Below are 12,780 nucleotides of genomic sequence, written 5' to 3'. Positions count from 1 at the left end.
TTATAATGATATATGGGTCGTCGGTAATAAAAACTGTTTTCATTGAGGAATAAGCCGCAGAAGTTTGGTTGTCAAGCCGAGTTCTTACGGCGAAAACTTCACGGGCGATTCCATTCATAGCAAAATGGTATTCCCCTATGACGAACATTGTTGACATCACGTGATTGTCTTTGTTGAGTTTGATTGGACAAACTTGCATGTCATTTTAGCTGTAGGGGGTGGAAGGCGGGTAATCCTTCCATGGATGCTATCACGCACGATATAAACAAAACTCTTGTTATTTTGACATTTATGTATGGCTTTGACTTGACAGTTGTCTTGGAACCGAATGACAAACATGTATGTCCCATAAATTAGTTAATTTTAGATATTAATCGAATTACTAAAACTATAATAGTATAATTATTTACCAAACATTTCATCAATAATCAAGTAGTCTAGATTATAGGCCTATTAAATAATATTATCATTTTGATTATAAAATAGTTCAGTTTTAGATATTAATATAATTAGTAAATTATGTAAAACTACAATTATTTACCAATCATTTTATCAGTAATCATGTAGGCTAATTAATATTATCATTTTGATTAAAATATAACGCAATAAAAATGGTTAAATTTAGATATTAATATAATTAGTAAAATTATGGAAAACTATAATTATTTACCAAAATTTTTTCAATAATCTAGTAGGCCTATTAAAATTATTATTTTTATTATAATGTAACTCAATTAAAATTAGTTAATTTTACATGTTAGATTGTCAGTAAAGGTTACTGGGCCTATATAAGCTAGACTACTTGATTATTGATGAAATGTTTGGTAAATAATTATAGAATAATCTTTCATTTCATTTTCCAATTATAATATGTGAGGGAATTTAGCATTCCTATATCATATAAAACTTTTGAAACCTATTTTTCATGTATTTGTGAAAGATGCAAGCAGTTTCATGAAGGCGCATCAACTTTCGACATTCCACGTCTCATCTTTGAAATATTGAACAAAATAAACAATGTCTAAAAACAACTTCTTTATTTAATATGTTCTCTGGTGGGTATTGGACATTTGGAAACTGTAATCCCCTCTTCAATACCTTTCCAATGATATATTACAACCCATACTTTGAGCACCGAATAAATGACACCCGATTGTGACGGAATCTGGCATGTCGGCCATCTTGGATTCTAAGATGTCCGCCATTTTTCTTTGAAGTCATGAAGTAGATCAAACTTACTTTATGGAGTGCAGAATGAAGCATTTTTAACAGCCGTGTAGTGTCATTTGATGCTGACCTCATAATTGCAGTACATTTTAATGGCTGTTTTAACCGCAATCCAAGATGGCCACCATCTCACGGAACGCGTATGTTGCAGAGGCATTTTGACGACAGAATTGAATTTGTCGTCCATTTTTCATCTGGGTGTCAAAATTTCAACTTATTATTGCTTTTGATATTACCAGAGTTATTGTAGGATCTTTAAAAGACTATTTTAGCCTCAAAAAGCCCTATTTCGAGGGCGTGTTTTGCCTATAGATAAGTCTATTACTTTTTGTCAGAAAAATGTTGCCATCTGCGATGAGAAAAATGTTCATAGAAAACTTATTTATTAACCGATTTTGAAAATTTAAAAAGTTTCTTCATGTTTGAAACAGGCTGCATGCATTAAAACAGAGAAAAACACATCATCTGTTATTTGAAATTTTGATGTGGTAATGCTAATAGAGGTCATAATTTTTATCCGATTTAAAAAAACGTATTATTATGTCACCGTTACACCCTAAGGACGACTGAGTTCGAATTTTGTGAAAATCGGCCCAAAATTGACAGACAAAATGGCCGCCGTTCGTTCTCAAATAGCGTAAAAATATGGTTGTGGACCCTATAGAGGTCACAGTTTTGATCCGATTTTGATGAAACTTGAAATTCATATTTATAACCCAAAAATCTTGGTTCCTTTCGATATACGCCCTTGATTATACGAAAAGTCGCGTTTTTAGGATGTGATCTCTCTAGATGTCACAATTTTTATCCGATTTTAAAAAACGTTTGAATATATCCCTGTCAAACCCTTATGATGGTTGAGTCCGAATTTCGTACAAATCGGACCAAAACTGCCGGACAAAATGGCTGCCCCTCGTACGCAAATCTTGTAAATATATTGTATGTCAAGGTTTTGGACCCTGTAGAGAGTGGACACAATTTTGATTCGATTTTGATGTAACTTGAAATACATGTTTATAACCCAAAGCTCTTGGTTCCTTTCAATATTCATGCATATCGGATTGTAACTTCCTGAATTATGGCCCTTGATTGTACGAAAAAATCACTTCTTTTTTTGAGCTTGTTCTCTGTCCATCTCTTGCAAAATGTGGGCGTATCTTGCATGGCAACCGCTTGTTCTGAAATAATATCAAGTGTTCCAGAATTTGTCCATACTATTGTTCACAAAGCAGTAACTTCAGTAATACAAAGACCTTGAGATACATGAACATGTAATTTATCTAAGTAGGTGCCATTCATCTTGGAAATGCTTAAAAGTACTGTTGAATTTAAGCTGAACTCCCCTTAATTGCGCATTTGCCATGAGAATGTTAATTAATTGTTTATATTTCTGATGTAGCACATAGCTTTAACACTAATATTTGTGTTTGTAATGCTCCGTGTTTAATATAACTATGTGTTTAATATAACTATCGGTTTTATTCTGGCACATGTTTTAGTAATGAGTCATAATAAAATTCTGGCAGCTGATTAGTAACATTGAGTTCATATGTTATTGAATTATTTACAATAACACCTGCTGGTGGTTTTATTCTTAAAATAACTTCAAATATTGTTTAATTTAATTTAAAGGGGCCTTACTTTCAACAAGAAATCAATTTATTTTTTTCAAAATAGCTCTTGAGATAAATTTTCATAATTAGTTTCTAAAAGAAACGGGATACTCACTGTGTGTACTAAGTTTATTCAAATTTTGACTTAGTAGCATTCATTAAGTGTCAATTCTAAAACATTTTGCACTGTGTTTACCAGACTACTTAATATAAAATATGTATGACTTTTAAATTGAGCCCCAAGTCATATATGTCTGCAATGAATTATATTTTGCTCACTCTGTAACTTGAACATGCCATATTGTACAGTGGAATCAAAATCTTCCTGATCATCATTGATTTACATACTGAGAGTCCCTCTTTAAAAAAAACAGTTTAGAATTAGTTTTCATTATACGCCCACATTTTCATGTGGACGTATTATGCCGTCGCCCCTGTCCGTCCGGACTTCTGGACGTCCGTCCGTCCGTCCACAATTTGTTTGTGGACACTCTAGAGGTTACAATTCTTATCTGATTTTGACGAAACTTGAAATATAGGTTTATCTCCAAAAGATCTCGGCTGCTTTAGATATTGGCATGTATCGGATCGAAACTTCATGGATTATGGCCCCTGTCTGTACGAAAAATCACGTTTTTAGCTTGTGGACCCTATAGAGGTCACAATTTTTATCCGATTTTGTTGAAACTTGAAATGTAAGTTTATAACCGAAAGATCTCAGTTCCTTTCGATATTCGCGCGTATCGGACCATAACTTCCTGAATTATGGCCCCTGATTGTACGAAAAATTGCGTTTTTAGCTTGTGGACCCTATAGAAGTCATAATTTTTATCCGATTTAAAAAACCGTTTTATTACATCACCGTTACACACTAAGAATGGCTGAGTTTGAATTTCGTGAAAATTGGCCCAAAATTGACAGACAAAATGGCCGCCGTTCGTTCTCAAATAGCGTAAAAATATGGTATATCAAGGTTGTGGACCCTATAGAGGTCACAATTTTTATCCGATTTTGTTGAAACTTGAAATGTAAGTTTATAACCCAAATATCTCGGTTCCTTTCAATATTCGCGCATATTAGACCGTAACTTCCTGAATTATGGCCCCTGATTGTACAGAAAATCGCGTTTTTAGCTTGTGGACCCTATAGAGGTCATAATTTTTATCCGATTTAAAAAGACGTATTATTATATCACCGTTACACCCTAAGGACGAATGAGTTCGAATTTCATGAAAATCGGCCCAAAATTGACAGACAAAATGGCCGCCGTTCATTCTCAAATAGTGTAAAAATATGGTATATCAAGGTTGTGGACCTTATAGAGGTCACAATTTTTATCCGATTTTGTTGAAACTTGAAATGTAAGTTTATAACCCACAGATCTCGGTTCCTTTCGATATTCGCCCATATCGGACCGTAACTTCCTGAATTATGGCCCCTGATTGTACGAAAAATCATGTTTTTAGCTTGTGGACCCTATAGAGGTCATAATTTTTATCCGATTTAAAAAACCGTATTATTATATCACCGTTAAACCCTAAGGACGGTTGAGTTTGAATTTCGTGAAAATCGGCCCAAAACTGAAAGACAAAATGGCCGCCTTTCATTTTCAAATATCGTAAAAATATGGTATATCAAGGTAGTGGACCCTATAGCGGTCACAATTTTTATCAGATTTTGTTGAAACTTGAAATGTAAGTTTATAACACAAAGATCTTGTGAACCCTATAGAGGTCATAATTTTTATCCGATTTAAAAAAACGTGTTAATATATAACCGTTACACCCTAAGGACGACTTAGTTTGAATTACATGAAAATCAGCCCAAAACTGACAGACATAATGGCCACCTTCGTTCTCAAATAGCGTAAAAATATGGTATATCAAGGTTGTGGACCCTATAGAAGTTACAATTTTTATCCGATTTTGTTGAAACTTGAAATGTAAGTTTATAACCCAAAGATCTTAGTTCCTTTCGATATTCGCGCATATTGTACTGTAACTTCCTGAATTATGGCCCCTGATTATACGAAAAATCGCGTTTTTAGCTTGTGGACCCTATAGAGGTCATAATTTTTATCCGATTTAAAAAAAACTATTATTATATCACCGTTACGCCCCTCGTTCTCAAATTGTGTAAAAATATGGTATATCAAGGTTGTGGAGCCTATAGAGGTCACAATTTTTATCCAATTTTGTTGAAACTTGAAATGTAAGTTTATAACCCTAAGATCTCGGTTCCTTTCGATATTTGCGCATATCGAATTGTAATTTCCTGAATTATGGCTCTTGATTGTAGGAAAAATCACTTTGGTTTTAGCTTGTTTTCTATCCATTACTCGAAAATGTGGGCGTATCCTGCCTGGCAGCCGCTGGTTTTGTTTTTTATAGTTCAAAATTTCGTTTTTACTTGTCATCACAACACTAGGATCTGGAAGAATTGTTATATAACAGATGTTCTAGTTGATGTGAGGAATTAGCCAATGAAATGGTGTTTACGGCGAGCTCTTGGCGTGCTCTGCACGGAACTGTGGGTAAACCCATAGAAACGTCAACGCTGATATATTAATCAATGTCATAGGGTCAAAAGCCGCTTGTATGACCTGGCCCGACCTCCCAGTACAACTGGTCAGATCTTCATGTGGTTGAAATGTTGGAAGTTTAATTTTGCTGTATAATTTCAGAACAAAACAAAGTGTACAGGCCATGGAAATCTGTCGCCGACCACGAACTAGTGTATATGACATGAACCAAAATAGTAGTAGTATGATGACAAATGTTGTTCCTTCTAGTAATGGCAACTTTACTGTTACCTTTAACAATCAAATTAATGCCCTTCATACACAGGTAACACTCCCATATTTTATCATTTATTACAATTTAAATTAACAAGAATTTGATCAAATTTGTTATTATTTGAATAGACTACAACTGATACACAGAACAAGTAAGCTTATTTAACTAAAGATGCATTATGTAAGATTTAGGTAAAGAGTTGGCCCTTCTTGCTCGAAAATTTAATTGCGGCCATTGCCGGGGGTAGCCCTTTCAATAGGCCGCTGTGCCCTCAAAATCTTCACTTTATCCCACGACCGGACATCTTAGCAGGGGTGCCCCTTCCTGATCCAGAAAATAAAAAGTCTACCTGAGCCACAGATCTGGCCAATTACATATCGTTTTCTCCCCCCGTTCACATCGCCATACTAATTAACAATGCAGAAACAATGTATACCAGTAAACATGCTCAGAAAGTTCTACAATATCGCCGCATGAATAGTCTTGGAATATAATAGAGAACTGCATTCGGCCAACCTCAGTACATCTAATAATGTAGGGTACCGGAATATGCCGAGATTGGCTGAATTTGAAGAACTTGTTGAAACGCGTGCGCATTCGCTACGTGAATTAGATACGGAAAATTTTCCGAACGGTGTACTGTTTGTTGTTATTTTTGTATATTACAATAATACAGGATTCTCCGAAACAAATTACCAAGAATTCGCCCCTGTCGTCCGTCCGTCCATTGTTCACAATTTCTTGTGAACGCTCTAACTCCAAAAGTTATTATCCAATTGTTTTAAAATTGATATATGTGGTTTATATTAGTGAGTGAGATGAAGAAGCCTATTTTATTTCAATAATTTCTGTTCATTATGTCTAGAGTTATGGCCCTTGTCTCACTTTATTGAACCTTGTGAACGCTATTACTCCAAAAGTTATAATCCGATCTTTATGAAATTTATATGCCTATTGAATTTCAGCAATTTCCGTTTATTACGTCTAAGAGTTGATCCCCTTGTTTCACTTTATTGAACCTTGTGAACGCCAAAAGTAATCACTCGATCTTTGTGAAATTTATATGCATGATTTAAATTAGTGAAACGAAGAAGCCAATTGAATTTCAGCAATTTCCATCAATTACTTCTAGTTTTATGGCCGTTGTTTCTCTTTTGCACCTTGGGAACGGCCTAACATCAAAAGTTATCTGCTGATCTGTATGAAATTTACATGCGTCATTTAAATTAGTAAAGAGAAGAATCCTATTGAATTTCAGCGATTTCTGTATATTACTTCTAGAGTTATGGCCCATGTTTCACTTTGTTGCACTTTGTGAACGCTCTAACCTCTAAAGTTAACTGCCGATCTGTATGAAATTTATATGTGCCATTTAAGTTAGTAAAAAGAGCATTTAATCCTGTTGAATTTCAACAATTTCCGTTTATTACATCTAGAATTACGGTACATTTCACTTTATTGAACCTTGTGAACGCTCTAACGCCGAAAGTTATCACCCGATCTTTGTGAAATTTATATGCGTTATTGTCCCCCGCCTTTCGAAGAAAGCAGGGGACTATTTAAATGGGTTCGTCTGTCTGTCTGTCCGTCCGTCTGTCTGTCCGTCACACATTTTGGGACACAATAACTCTCTTTCTAATTGAACTAGAATGTTCAAACTTGGTGTAGGTGTTTATTAGGTCAATGCCTCAATTGAGTTCTAAGATGAGCATTTTCTGCTTAGGGTAAGCAGAGATAAGCAATTTGATTGGTTGATGCTTTGGGACACGATAACTTTAGTTCTAATTAAGTGAGAGTGATGAAACTTGGTGTATAGTTTCATTACATGATTGGTCGATACTTTGGAACACAAAAACTCTCCTTCTAGTTGAGGTAGAATGTTCAAACTTGGTGTAGGTGTTCATAAGGTGAATGCCTTGATGGAGTACGATGATAAAGATTGTCTGCTTACGGTAAACAGAGATAAGCAATCTGATTGGTTGATGCTTTAGGGCCAATAACTTTGGTTTTAATTAAGTGAGAGTGATGAAACTCTGAGTATAGATTCATTATTTCATTACCTTGACTAAGTTTGATGATGAGAATTTTCTGCTTAGGCTAAGGATCGATAAGCAATTTGATTGGTCAAGACTTTGGAACATAACAACTCTGCTTTTACACTGAGGTAGAATGTTTAAACTTGATGTTGATGTTCATTAGGTGAATGTCTTGACTGAGTTCAGTGATTAACATTTCGAGCTAAAGGTAAACAGAGCTAAGGAATTTTATTGGTCGAAGCTTTGGGATCAGATAACTTTGATGCTATCTGATAGAGAGTGATGAAACTTGGTGTATAGTTGATAATCGGTTTGATTGCTTGATACTTTTGAAAAAAAATAAATGTGCGATTAATTTATGTGTCATCTATTTATTTTGAGATTTCGGCGGGGGACATCAGCCTTACTGTTGGCTTGTTTAAATTAGTGAAACTACGAAGCCTATTGAATTTCAGCAAATTACAATAATTACTTCTAGAGTTATGGCCCTTGTTTCACTTTGTTCAACCTTGTTATTGCTCGATTGATGAAAGTTATCAACACGTCTATTAAATTTCAACAATTTCCGTCAATTATTTCTAGAGTTATGGCCCTTGTTTTACTTTGTGAAACTTTTGAACGTTTGAATGAAAAAAGTGATCATCCGATCTGTATGAAATTTATATGCATTATTTAAATTACTCAAACGAAAAAGTCTGTAGATTACTTCCAGAGTTGAGGCCCTTGTTTCAGTTTGTATAACCTTGTGAACCCTCAAACGACAAAAATTATAATCTGATCTGTATGGAACTGTCTTGTAAAGGCCCCCAATTACCTACAATGGAATAAATATGCGACAACCCTTGAGACGATTTAGCTGCTGTGGGCATATGTTTCAAAAGGAATGGAAGCTTGCAATTACTCTTTCCTACCGGGACCTCATTTGACCCAATTCTGACGCGTTCGTTTCAAATTGGACTAGAACTGCGATGAAGTAATGACAGGTTTTACTGGTGCCCCATTACCCTGGAACTTATGTCTCTTCCGGTGTCACGTTATCCACATAAGCATTGCACACATGTAATAAAATGGACGCAGAATCAACCAAATCCAGCAATATCTTTTCCATTTATACATTTGTTACCATGTGTTACATATGTCAAAAAAATGATCCTGACAAAACTTATTAACTTAACGCTAAGATAGCTGACTTTCTAATTGAAAATTAAAATGCGAAATCTTTTTTTCAAAAAGTGTTCCTGCCAAAATTGGTTATTTCCCAACAAGGGAAGGTGCTAGAAGCAATTTTTGGACATCTATATGAACGTATTGATTCAATCTATTATCTATATGTCCATTGGAGTCAAATATAATAATAATGTTAAATGAATAATAAATATAACTCACTTAACAAAAATGTTTGTTTTGAAGGCTAAAAATACAGTTTTTGCCAAAATGACATTACTTCCGGTGATAATGAAAATGTTGAATTAGTTCCATGAAATCATAAATGGTATAAGCTATCACATGGTGAAAATGTATGAAAATCGAATGATAATGGCCACTTTTATAGACCAAAAACCTTGAAAAGTGACCTGTAGAAAATCGTGTATTTCTCTGCAACCATAGAAGTTAGAAACCATTTTGTGGTATCTGTATGATTGTATGGGTTCATTCTATTTGTTGATTGATGTCAGCTATCCAAACATATAAGTCAAATTTCAAAATTCCAAAAAATAACAATTCATGAATGGCATTAGGCATCACATGGTGAAAAATAATTGACACTTTTATAGACCAAAAACCTTGAAAAGTGACCTGTAGAAAATTGTCTATTTCTCTGCAACCGTACAAGTTAGAAACCATTTTGTGGTATGTGTATGATCGTATGGGTTCATTCTATTTGTTGATAGGAAGCAAATATCAACATTTTGAAAACATTACAAATGAAATTCATTTGAATAAAATATCTGTTTTAAAAGCTAAAAATACAGTTTTTGTCCGGTGACATTGAAAATGTAAAATTGGATCTGGCCAGTCAGAAATGGCATTACGCATCACATGGTGAAACTAAATAGAAAATCGGATTATAATTAACTCGTATACAGGGAAAATAACATGAAAAGTGACTCCTGCAAAATTGCCTATTTCTTGACAACAGCCAATATTACAAACTAATTTTGACATACATCTCCATTTTATGGATTAATGCTACAGGTTCATGAAAGTTGTCAAGAAATATTTTAAAATATACTATTCAAAAAAAGTAGGGGATATTTGATTTTGGGGGCATAATACTAAAATATGCAAATGACTACGAAAAATGTCACTATAGAACCTAACAGAAGAAACATTTCCAGTTACATGTGACGCCCAAACGCACCAATAGCTACCGCATGGAATGCAGGTGATGCTTGGGATCATCATGGGGGTCCAACCCAAGATTTGCACGACTCTGACTTTGAATGTTACAGTCATTGTGGCATTGAATTCCAGGGTGGAAACATCAGTTTAATTGTTTTAGTGACCAGAAAACAAATTTTGATATGCGTCGGCTTACCCAAAATGAAAGGTTACGTGCCCTTGGCATGCTACAGATCGGCACAACACAGGCGGTTGTGGCGCGGACGATGAATGTTTCTCAGTCTGTCATAAGCAGGCTATGGTCCAGATACCGTGATACACAATCTGTACAGGACAGACCACGCTTAGGTCGACCAAGGGCGACAACTCAAGCCCAGGATCGATTTATCCGTACCTTGGCCTTGAGAAATCGTGTCATCACAGCAAATCAGATCAGCGCTCGTCTTCAAACAGACACTGGTGTGAGAGTGAGTGGCCAGACGATTCGGAATCGACTGCATAGGGGTCACCTTCGCGCCCGACGTCCTCGCGTGATCCCTTGTTTGAGAGATCATCACATTCAGGCAAGACGTCGTTGGTGTAGGGATCGTCAACACTGGGATAATCGACGCTGGAGCAATGTGATGTTTTCAGATGAGTCAAGGTTCACTGTTGATTTTTTGGACAGACGTAGGAGGGTGTGGCGTCGTCGAAACGAGCGCTTCCAAGACGTTGACGTCATCAGACATGATCGATTTGGGGGTGGTTCTGTTATGGTGTGGGGAGGCATCACTGTTGCTGGAAGAATGGCTTTACATGTTGTTGCAGGGCATGTTACAGGCCAGTACTACCGGGACAACATCTTGGCAGTCCATGTTGTGCCGTTCGTACTACGTCATGGCCGCCGTTTCATCTTCCAGGATGACAACGCAAGATGTCACAGGGCCAGGATCGTTACAAGTTACCTCCAACAACAGAACATCACCACATTACCTTGGCCAGCACTGAGTCCTGACCTCTCCCCCATCGAGCATGTCTGGGACATGCTTGGACAGAGGTTACGTCAACGTCAACAACGTCCTGCCAATGTCCAAGAACTTGCTGCTGCGTTGAAACAGGAATGGGACAATCTGGACCAAAATGACCTTAGACGTCTCATTAGGAGTATGCCACGTCGGATCAATGCTTGTTTGGCAAACAGAGGAGGATTTACCCGTTACTGACTTGGTTGTGATGCTGTGGTAACTTTGCTGTTTGACCCCGGGTATCATTTTACCCTTATAATGGTCAGTCTGTGCCTTACTTAGTCTAACGATCATTTGGAATAAATCGATGAATGTGAACTTCATTTCATTTTGTCATTTGTTTCTTCGTCAGTTTCATTAGGTGACTTTAATAACACTTAAAAATCAAATATCCCCTACTTTTTTTGAATAGTATATGAAAAGCCTGAATGAGTTGTAAGTAGCTCATTTTTACACCCTTTTTATATGCCCACATTTTCATGTGGACATATATTGTCTTCGCCCCTGTCCATCCACAATTGTTTGTGGACTCTCTACAGGTCACAATTGTCATCCGATTTTGACGAAACTTGAAATATAGGTTTATCCCCAGATCTCGGCTGCTTTTGATATTGGCATGTATCGGATCCAAACTTCATGGATTATGGCCCCTGATTGTACGAAAAATCACGTTTTTAGCTTGTGGACCCTATAGTAGGGTGACCCACCATAAATAGATATCTCCATATATCTCGACAATTACGCCACAATATTTATATATATGCCAAGCCTCAAATCAGTTTCACACAATTATAGTCACTAAATAAACGATCATGTTGTACTTAATAAGCTATGACCATTAATCATGTATAAATAATAGACTGAAAACTGGTTCCAAGAGTCGTCCATAACATCCAGACACTTTTGAGTAACCAGTCTATCGACCATTCTACGTCTGATTGACAGGTCGGGATAATCAAGACTACTTTTTTACGAAACATAACAGAAAACTAGAACAAGAAATTGAATTTAGAAGTAAGCACGTTAGGTAGCTCAATAATCGTTTTAAGCAGCTTGTAAAAGTAAAATGAAACTACTGCTAGTATCATGTTCCTATCTAACCTGAGTGATTCAGAGATATTATTTGTACTAAACCAAAAGATGCCGCTCTTAACGGTACAGTTAATGATAAAGCGATTTAAAAAATGAAACGAACGTAATTTATAAATCTGCTGTAATAACCAAGAAGCTTAAGTTTACTGCTATTCAAAATCGTCAACAATAAATTTTTTACGGCTGTAATAGTTGATAGATTTGTAGAGAATTGCACGTGCCATGGCTATTTATATTATCATACTGTCAGAAAGTTGGTCTCGGCACGGCGAATGTGCACGCTTCAGTGGTAGTCTTGAACTATCAGCGGTGGACTGTTTTTCTGTGAGTACATGGGTCACCCTACCTATAGAGGTCACAATTTTGAACCGATTTTGATGAAACTTGACATGCATGTTTATAACCCAAAGATCTTGGTTCCTTTTGATATTTGCGCCTATCGGAACGTAACTTCCTGAATTATGACCCCTTATTGTCCGAAAAATCGCCTTTTTTAGCTTGTGGTCCCTCTGGAGGTCACAATTATTATCCGATTTACAAAAAACGTTTGATTATATCACCGTTACACCGTAAGGAAGGTTTAGTTCGAATTTCTTAAAATAGGACCAAATGGCCGACATTTGTACGCGAATAGTGTAAAAATATGTAATATCAAGGTTGTGGACCCTGT

General features: G+C 36.0%; 1 protein-coding gene across 3 annotated transcripts in view; it reads left to right on the top strand.

Moving 5' to 3' along the window:
• LOC126825376 (homeodomain-interacting protein kinase 2) overlaps positions 1 to 12,780 on the top strand; it is a 157,181-nt gene that overhangs the window by 87,249 nt on the left and 57,152 nt on the right. For all 3 annotated transcript variants that reach the window (XM_050554977.2, XM_050554976.2, XM_050554978.2), the window contains exon 7: positions 5,524 to 5,686. In XM_050554977.2, the coding sequence (XP_050410934.1) occupies positions 5,524 to 5,686 (163 nt within the window). The remainder of the gene's footprint in view (positions 1 to 5,523; positions 5,687 to 12,780) is intronic.

Source organism: Patella vulgata, chromosome 6, assembly GCF_932274485.2.
Source record: "Patella vulgata chromosome 6, xgPatVulg1.2, whole genome shotgun sequence".
NCBI lineage: Eukaryota > Metazoa > Mollusca > Gastropoda > Patellidae > Patella > Patella vulgata.
Note: the sequence above shows the minus strand (reverse complement) of the source record. Positions and strands in the feature narration are given on the sequence as shown.